Source organism: Salmo salar, chromosome 02 (assembly GCF_965601325.2).
Source record: "Salmo salar chromosome 02, fSalSal1, whole genome shotgun sequence".
In the NCBI taxonomy this organism is placed as follows: Eukaryota; Metazoa; Chordata; class Actinopteri; order Salmoniformes; family Salmonidae; genus Salmo; species Salmo salar.
Window position 1 is genome coordinate 36,028,858 of NC_138292.1, and position 9,479 is coordinate 36,038,336.

General features: G+C 41.3%; 1 protein-coding gene across 6 annotated transcripts; it reads right to left on the reverse strand.

Annotated features, from left to right (window-relative positions):
- Positions 1 to 26: 26 nt before the first annotated feature.
- hapln2 (hyaluronan and proteoglycan link protein 2) lies at positions 27 to 8,228 on the reverse strand. Of its 6 annotated transcripts, none has more exons than XM_014162201.3 (8): positions 7,813 to 8,006; positions 7,494 to 7,563; positions 5,252 to 5,620; positions 4,987 to 5,091; positions 4,393 to 4,749; positions 4,098 to 4,214; positions 3,796 to 3,978; positions 27 to 830 (listed from the first exon to the last, which is right to left on the reverse strand). In XM_014162201.3, the coding sequence occupies exons 4-8, from the start codon at positions 5,063 to 5,065 to the stop codon at positions 553 to 555; spliced, it is 1,014 nt and encodes a 337-aa protein (XP_014017676.1). In that variant the 5' UTR covers positions 5,066 to 5,091; positions 5,252 to 5,620; positions 7,494 to 7,563; positions 7,813 to 8,006; the 3' UTR covers positions 27 to 552. The 6 variants fall into 6 exon arrangements, with proteins under 6 accessions (XP_014017676.1, XP_014017703.1, XP_014017684.1 ...); XM_014162228.3 differs by having other exon boundaries at positions 7,916 to 7,994; XM_014162209.3 differs by lacking the exons at positions 5,252 to 5,620; positions 7,813 to 8,006 and adding an exon at positions 8,103 to 8,228.
- Between the last annotated feature and the right edge of the window lie 1,251 nt (positions 8,229 to 9,479).

Genomic DNA, 9,479 nt, shown 5'->3' on the forward strand with positions numbered 1-9,479 from the left:
ATTATATTTTCATGCCACATATCAAATACACTTTCAAGATATTTTATTGTATTACAGTTATGCTCAGTGTGTATACTTTCTCCCATTCTGCTATTTACACACCCTCTTACATCAGCTAAGAAGCTAACAGCAGCATTTTAGGAATTTGTCATTGTGTAATAACTATCCTGTTACACTAGAATAGTGCTTCTTGGATAACAAAGTTCACAAAACGAATGTTACACAAATGCAGGAAACATGTACAGCAGTTGTTACCTGTAGCAGTCAAGCTCATAAAAGTGGCAGGCTTTTGTTGATGTGTCCCATGGAAAAAGGCATGAAGCCTTTGAGGTTTCCTGTAATAACATATTGTAGTATTGCAGAAAAGCGCAGTGCTACTTGTATCTTTTTGCCGTTGTTGAGGAACCAGTTCCTAGCCTTTTGACCACCTGTATCTGCAAGCCCTGCGTACTGAAACCTGTAGGAGTCACTGGTAGTCTTCACAATGGTTCTGCATCTTGGATCTATGAAGTCAGTGGAAGTAGGCACCACACGCTATGGGGCTCATGAAAGCTACCTGTAGCAGTAGGCACCATAGAGACGCAGGGTCTTGTTGGGGTAACCAAAGGTGCGCACCCCAGCCTCGTGAATACCGCCACAGCGCCCTCTAGGGGTGGTGATAGGGAAACGCACACTGCCATCCTTCAACCAACCTCCATCACAGCGGTCATAGCTCAGGAAACGCCAGGCCGAATAGAGCTGTCCAACCAGAGCTAACTCTGCTCCCTCACCCCTACACGCCTGCATTGCCTCCCCAAATGTGAGTGGCTCTCCAACGAAGAACACAAAGCCTGGAAGAGAGGAAGGAGAATGCAAGTTCTTTAACCTGCTAAAGCAGTGTTCCCCAACTGGCTGCCCGTTAGGTGATTTTATTTGACCCCCCAAGCTTTGAGCATTTTTTTATTGTTGGACATAAAGGACTGTAAAACACCAGCATATCAGCTCCAAGTGATTTTAATTTTGGAAATCTGTTCCAAAGTATATATGTGATCATATATAAATGTAAGCAAGGTTTAAAATGATTATGTTTTAGTCAAAAGTTACATCTGTTTGGGCTTCTTGCTGTCATTTTTTGCAATCTACAAATTATTTGTAAATATGTCCCTGCCCCCTGACCATCTGCTCAAGAAAAAAAAGCGTCCCTCTGCTGAATCTAGTTGATTATCCCTGTGCTAAAGCATAAGAAGTAATTTGTTGTATCAGTCATTCTGGATCTGAAGTGTTGACATGCACTCACAACCATATCATTACTGTTATTTAAGTTAAGTATGGTGCTGTATCCACCCTATATGGCAGCGATCATCAACTAGATTCAGCCACAGATTTTTTCATAATTATAATAATTACAAATAGTTTGTAGACTGCAAATTGACCGCAGGAAGCCCAAGCGGATATAACATTTGACTGAAATATAATCATTTCAAACCTTGCTTACATTTGTATACGATAACATACAGTTGAAGTCAGAAGTTTACATACACATTAGCCAAATACATTTAAACTCAGTTTTCACAATTCCTGAAAACAATTTAATCCTTGTAAAAATTCCCTGTCTTAGGTCAGTTAGGATCACCACTTTACTTTAAGAATGTGAAATTTCAGAATAATAACAGAGAGAATGATTTATTTCAACTTTTATTTCTTTCATCATATTCCCAGTGGGTCAGAAGTTTACATACACTCAATTAGTATTTGGTAAACTTCTGACCCACTGGGAATGTGATGAAAGAAATAAAAGCTGAAATTAATCATTCTCTCTACGCCTTTAAATTGTTTAACTTGGGTCAAACATTTCGGGTAGCCTTCCACAAGCTTCCCACAATAAGTTGGGTGAATTTTGGCCCATTCCTCCTGACAGAGCTGGTGTAAATGAGTCAGGTTTGTAGGCCTCCTTGCTCACACACACTTTTTCAGTTCTGCCAACAAATTTTCTATGGAATTGAGGTCAGGGCTTTGTGATGGCCACTCCAATACCTTGACTTTGTTGTCCTTAAGCCAATTTTGCCACAACTTTGGAAGTATGCTTGGGGTCATTGTCCATTTGGAAGACCCATTTTCGACCAAGCTTTAACTTCCTGACTGATGTCTTGAGATGTTGCTTCAATATATCCACAGAATTTTCCTCCCTCATGATGCCATCTATTTTGCGAAGTGCACCAGTCCCTCCTGCAGCAAAGCACCTCCACGACATGATGCTGCCACCCCCGTGCTTCACGGTTGGGATGGTGTTCTTCGGCTTGCAAGCCTCCCCCTTTTTCCTCCAAACATAACGATGGTCATCATGGCCAAACAGTTCTATTTTTGTTTCATCAGACCAGAGGAGCCTCCAAAAAGTACGATATTTGTCCCCATGTGCAGTTGCAAACCGTAGTCTGGCTTTTTTATGCCGGTTTTGGAGCAGTGGCTTCTTCCTTGCTGAGCGGCCTTTGGGGTTATGTCAATATAAGACTCGTTTTACTGTGGATATAGATACATTTGTAACTGTTTCCTCCAGCATCTTCACATGGTCCTTTACTGTTGATCTGGGATTGATTTGCACTTTTCACACCAAAGTACATTCATCTCTAGGAGACAGAACGCGTCTCCTTCCTGAGCGGTATGACGGCTGCGTGGTCCCATGGTGTTTATACTTGCTTACGATTGTTTGTACAGATGAACGTGGTACCTTCAGGCGTTTGGAAATTGCTCCCAATGATGAACCAGAGTTGTGGAAGTCTACAATTTTTTGGTCTTGGCTGATTGCTTTTGATTTTCCCATGATGTCAAACAAAGACGCACTGAGTTTGAAGGTAGGCCTTGAAATACATCCACAGGTACACCTCCAATTGACTCAAATGATGTCAATTAGCCTATCAGAAGCTTCTAAAGCCATGACATCATTTTCTGGAATTTTCCAAGCTGTTTAAAGGCACAGTCAACTTAGTGTATGTAAACTTCTGACCCACTGGAATTGTGATACAGTGAATTATAAGTGAAATAATCTGTCTGTAAACAATTGTTGGAAAAATGACTTGTGTCATGCACACAATAGATGTCCTAACTGACTTGCCAAAACTATAGTTTGTTAACAAGAAATTTGTGGAGTGGTTGAAAAATGAGTTTTAATGACTCCAACCTAAGTGTATGTAAACTTCCGACTTCAACTGTACCTGTATATCTCTCTGTTATGGTTGGGAATACTTTCAAACATATTTCCTAAATTAAAATGTACAGTATTTTATGTCCAACAATAACAAAATGTAAACTTATTGGGGAACCGTGCTATATGATAACCACCCACTATCTTTATAATTCAACATTTCCACTGTTTTTATTTTCCGATTACAGTGGATGTTCTAATGTCACTAAAGGGCAACTAGTTTCCCACAGATGGACTTGTTTACAAGTGGGTCTGAACAACAGCCTTTATTGTCCATCCCCATCCTCTCAGGACCATTAACGAGGCCACTCCTATGTATTGCCAAAGGTCACCCTGTTGCTATGGAAAGTTTAGAGTCAGAATAACATAAGACTGTTCTAAACACAGTCTTTTGCCAATACTATAATGTAATTGCATCCTTTTTAATGTTTGATTATATGTTGGTTCCAGACAATTTTTAAATGTACCACATCGCCCAAATCCAATTGAACTCCTTTTTTTCATTTTCAATAAGCAGCATCCCAAATGAAAAAGGATGGAACTAATTTGGCACATGAAGACTATACTAACATTGCTATTTGACAGCTTCACAAGGCACCAAAACCCATTCAGCTGACCTGTGGTTCTAGAGGTGAAACAGAAGGCATCAAAGTGGTCCCGGATCCTGTCCCGGGGGCCATAGCTGCGAATGCCAGGTAGCAGCTCCCCCCCACATGCTTCTCGTGGGTGCAGGATGGGGTAGTGGACTGTCCCATCGATGAGCCATCCCGCGTTGCACCAATCCAGACCCTCTGTCCAGGCTACACAATGAGAATGTGTTACTGTTCACTTTGTGAAAGTTAGCCTTACATAAACCTCTATGGCATCAGTAAAGGTACAGAGTAAACTGTCAATGTTTTGCTGATTGAATATTAAATACCTCTGTATAGCTGCTTGAATGTGGCCAATGTGCCATCCTGTTCAGCACAGGCCTCCTTAGCTTCCTTGTAGGTGAATTTGTAACGGCCATTTTTGCTCTGATATGGAAATACCATCCCTAAAAGTAAATAGAAGTTGTCTCTTTTTATGTTGATGTTAAGTCACACAACATATCAAAAACTTTGTCTGATTTGCCTTTTTTCCCCAAAATATATTTTAGTCTGAATAGCAAGCAATAAGGTTTCTTTACAACATTTGAAATGTTTAGAAAGGTTACATGAATCATCATAATTTACCTTCTATCCTCAATGTAATGATGACGCTCTCATCCTCGATACCGTTGATCAGCTCACAGCGATATCTACCATCGTCTTCTAGTTCCAGGTTGCTGAGTCGTAGTGAGGCATCCATGGCATGAGCCTTACGAAGCGAGGCCCGTGGCCCAAGCAGGCCATAGGGTTTGTGGGCTGAACCGTTTGTGATCATGACAATGTTCTCGCTTCCACGACGAAGTGGTTCCAGTTTTGTCCATTTCACCTTGTAATGGCTTGGTTTGAATCGCAGTACACATGGCAAAGTGGCATTTCCTCCCCGAGGGCTGGTTACTTCGGCATCAACAGGAGGCTCAAGCAGATACTTCAGTTTCTTTGTTTCTGAGGGAATTAAAACAGCTTCCTTGTAAGATTATTCCTCCATTATTCAAAAATCAAAGTCTCATACATTACATTGGGTTAGAATTATTTTATGGTCATCAATAAGCAATGTCACTGTCCTATAGCTAGTGGCCTTCATGAACTAAATTGACCAGATTCAATAGAAGGATACAATTCTCCATACTCTCCTGTCATAAGCTAAAATAACTTTTATGCTCTGAAAATGATAAAACATACCTTGTCTGTTTGGGAGATAAATAGCAGACGTCCAACTGAAACAACTTGCGGTTAGTATCAAAATAGCAGCACAGTTCATAATGAAGCAAGTCACCCTCCCTGTCCCTGCAATAGAATAACAGCATTATCTGATTTAGAATGTTTACATAATGTGGTAAAGCATTTTGGATTGTTCTTCTTAGTACAGTTTTATACATAGAACATTTGCCCCTAGGAGGACCAATACAGCTCAACAGACGCTAAAAGAAAATCCTAAAGCTCTAACCTGCAGCAGTTGATGAGATGAGGATTTATTTTTCTCTTCAAAACAGCGGTGACTGATCACCTTTGAGGGTTGTTCAGTCAAACATGACCGTTTTCCGTTAGTGGGATAGTTCGAAAGCAAAAATATCTTCTTTATTTTTCTCTGAGCCCATTTCTGCCACTGTGATCTCTCCTCCCTTTGACCCCCAAGGTCTCTCTCTCTCTCTCTCTCTCTCTATCTCTCTCTCGTTCTCTCGTTCTCTCTCAGACCAGTGCTCATGTGTCTCAGGCCGTGGTGGACAGTGTAAACTGGGTTGTTCTCTGTTCTGCTCCAGATGTTAATGAGGATGTGATGTGACAGGCTGCCATTGTGTCTCTCTCTGCCTCCATCCTTTACTTATCAATAAGGGACAAGTGAGAGGAAGTGAGGAAGAGTTGCCCGTTTTCAAAGAGTTTGAACCTAGAACGTGTCTGTTTACTGTATTTATGTAATAGAGAGACAGTTCGAGAAAGGGATATTTATACATATTTAGTTTTGAATCTGGTATTGTGTATGGGTAAAACAGCAGTATATCCTCATGGAGGTAACCATGTTGCTGGTCCATGCTGTAACTTTCAGTAGCAAGGTTGTAACCTACTGCTACGTCAGCCACTCACTGCTGCGTCAGCCACTCACAAAGTTTAGACTACTTACTAATCACTGTACATGGTTCTTAAATTGCGACGTATACATGGCTGCCTATCAGATTATGTGGTGCTAGTGCTTGTCGTAGCCTATAGCTTTGCTTTAATGGATTCATATTTACTTTTATTTGGTTGTCGTTTTCTCATGTTAAGCCTAACCTTTATGTTTCACGAAGCTATAGGCCTATGGTGTCACAATGCTGATATTTAGAATGATGGCTGGTGGCAATATTGTATGTACTTGTACAGCAATTAAAGTTGGAAATTTAAACATTGCCGATTGTAAAATTAATTTCCCATGTAACAGCCCTGATGTAGATTGGACAACACAAACACTTTGCTTGCTACATGTGGACATTAAAAAGGAGGATTACTGTCAAAATGATAAAAAAGGTGTGAGATGATGGTCGCATTGGCACCCAGAGCTCGTGGGACCCCCACCTTGCGGGGGCTACGGGGGTTTCCACTAAGCCAGTGAGCTCAATTTATCATCTCAAAACCTTATTGATGGCAAGACTGCCTGTACGCTGAGGCCCTTGTCATCTTGCAGGGAGGGAGGAAGCTGTGTGAGCCCTGGCTTACTCTGGCCCTGTGGCCCCAGACACAAGGGCGGCATTGTGAGAGCCAGGGTCTCCTTTCCCCCCAAAGACAACAGGCGGCGGGGCTGGCATACAAACACGAGGAGAAGGGAAAAATGAAATAATAGAATTCCTCTACTTCCCCTGTCCCTTCTCCATTGTGCTCAGCCATCAATGGAACTCTTTCTTGCTCTTTAGTTCACAGCAATTAGTATTCATCAGGACACGCTTAAGTGACAACTGTCCCGTCTCTGTCCCTCCCTCTTTCCATCCAACTCTCTCTTTCTCTCACTGTACTTCGACCCCAGCTCTCCATGTAGTTTCTATTATACTGTATGTGTTGGTCTTATTGATATATTTGAGTTAAGTTCAGATGTTAGATCAGGGCGTCAAACTCTTTCCATGGAGGGCAGAGTTGCTGGTTTTTGTTATTTCCCTTCAGTAGCGGTGCGTGGGTAAAATCACTGAGGAAGCCAAGCCAAGCCAGTAAGAAAATCCATATAACAACCTATGTTGTGATAATTGTGTTGTTTGCTCTATAACCCAATTGTTCATATGCCACTGTGATATACAATAAAGCCGTGACGACAAAAACACAACAGTCACACAGTGGTGGAATAAATTCAACTACACATACGTTTGTTTCATCACAAAACCGGAGAGCAACATCTGTCCGGTGAAGTCCACAAAGAAAATATTGCAACAAACCGTTATATCACCTGCAGAATGGTCAAGCAAGTTAATGTTTGACAGTTTACTAAACAACTAATGATTTAGAACCACGGAGTTACCGCAAGTTTGCACAAAGAAAGCAGGAGCAGTGCCTCCGCTATTTCAGCACTATTTCAACATAAACACTTAAACATCGTCAAATCAACAAGGCTATACATGCTTAGTTTTATACACGGAAAACAAACTTAAAGATACCAAAACTGATTTAGTCCAATCAATGTTGTGTGTGTAAATGTGTGTGCGACCAATCTAAAACAATTTGGGACCTACCCTACTTGTAGACTAGTTGAACGCCAATGCCATCCTCCTCTCTTTTATGTTGGCGAAACGGTCCATGGCTCTGTCAAACAGTAAGTACACTTTTAGATTTTGTTGTCCTAGGCTACCTAGCTAAAATACTTGCTAGCCTAACTTCCTTGCATGTGCAAAAATTAAAAAAACGAAGTTAGCTAGCTAGTTAACTTGAGCCTAAAAGGGCTACATCTAGGCTAGATATTGAACTTCATTCGTCTCAGGCCAGTGGCACAGCATATTCATTGATAGTTAGATCAGAATCGCATCATAATCATTGGCCTGCACAGAGAATTACGTCAAAACCACAAGTCCAAATCCCCATCTGTGGGGTCGCGTCAATTCGAATCTGGTGTCGGAACAAAATAGTCAGCACAGAGTAACTTCTGATTTCTTTGTACTTTAATTTATGCAAACACTTGAGTGGTAAATATGTTGTTCGTATATACGGGCTCACTGAAACACCATGCAGGGCAGACAGAGAACTGAAATGTCATCACAAGTTCTTCTTTAAATACTTCTTGACAGAGTAGTTCCCACTCCTTGCTGGGCCTGTCAGAGTAGAGACTGGGTGTGGTTTAGACTTACTCCAGCCTATCGTTGGCGTGCAGGTTGGTCCCAACCTCGTGACGCATCACATGTTGCCTGGCGTTGGATCTTATCTTCTTAGTGTATACTCAAGAGTCAGCAACCACTCAATTTCCAGTGATTTACTTATACCTGTTCCTCACATGCTCCCCTTGTGATGGGTTTCACAACCTCCTATCACTAAGTCAGCTGCCTACACCTTGTTACACAATGCACAGTTCTCTAAAACTCCTACATTGCACCCATTATCTTGTTATTGCTGTTGTTCAGCAAAAAGCTCTTGCAAAACCCTGTTTTAAAGCATCATCATTCTGTCCACATGACCCACCATCACATGAGCCACTTTCTCTAACATATAGCAGTATTCAATTATCTATAGTTTATATACTTAATATTGTGGCATAGCTTGTCTGTTATTTTATATAGGTTATGCTAACAAATAGTTGGTTAAACCCTAACACATCTCCAAATCCCCATCTCCATCCATGGATTAGGAAAGGGCCGATAGCTTCTGCAGGACATCAACACAAGTAGACCAGAAACTAAAATGACATGTTGCTTAGGGTGAGATTTGATTGGGGTGAAGCTAAATCCAAACTGGCCTCCCTTTGTGAAGAACCAGGACAACCCACAGTTGAGCTCAGCTAATTGGCTAATTATCTTATAATTATTTTATTAAGAGAGGCCAAATGATTGCTAGCATCAATCAATCAAATGCTACAGCCATAACATGTCATACTCTTTTAGTCCAGGCAGCATCAGATACATGGGCTACACACACTGAGACAGAGGGGCGCCATTTCCCACGCTTGAAGGATTTCTCCGGTGAGATTCAGTCACTTGCGAATTGACGGAAAATGATGAAAACACAGAGAGACGAAAGATAAATTATTTCAAAATTTATATTTTTTTATTGGTCAAATATTTGGTGAGGCCTGGCTTTCCTTTCGATTTGTGAAAAAAAGGTGCTATCTAAAACCTAAAAAAGGTTCTTCGGGTGTCCACATAGGAAAACCCTTTGAAGAACCCCATTTGGATCCAGGTAGAAGGACCCTTTTGGTTTGAGGGAGAAATGTTTTTGGTTCCATGTAGAACCCTTTCCACATGGAACCCAAAAGGGCTTTACTTGGAACCCAAAGGGTTCTACCTGGAGCCAAAAAGGGTTCTCATATGGGGACAGCCGAAGAACCCTTTTGGAACCATTTTTTATAAGAGTGTACAACTAAGATCTAGACAACCAGGTGAGGGGTGTTTCTAACTAATCACTGACCTTAATTTATCAATCAAGTACAAGGGAGGAGCGAAAACCTCAGGCACTCGGCCCTCCATTGAATGAATTACAGGTGTTCAGGCGAAGTTTGTAGGTAGGTATATGCA

Excerpts from the sequence above, each read along its gene's own strand:
- hapln2 (XM_014162209.3), bottom strand. The coding sequence starts at position 5,065 with ATGAACTGTGCTGCTATTTTGATACTAACCGCAAGTTGTTTCAGTTGG. Across the intron at positions 3,979-4,097 it reads ATTCAAGCAGCTATACAGAG|CCTGGACAGAGGGTCTGGAT; the intron begins GTATTTAATATT and ends CTCATTGTGTAG. Across the intron at positions 831-3,795 it reads TTTCACCTCTAGAACCACAG|GCTTTGTGTTCTTCGTTGGA; the intron begins GTCAGCTGAATG and ends CCTCTCTTCCAG.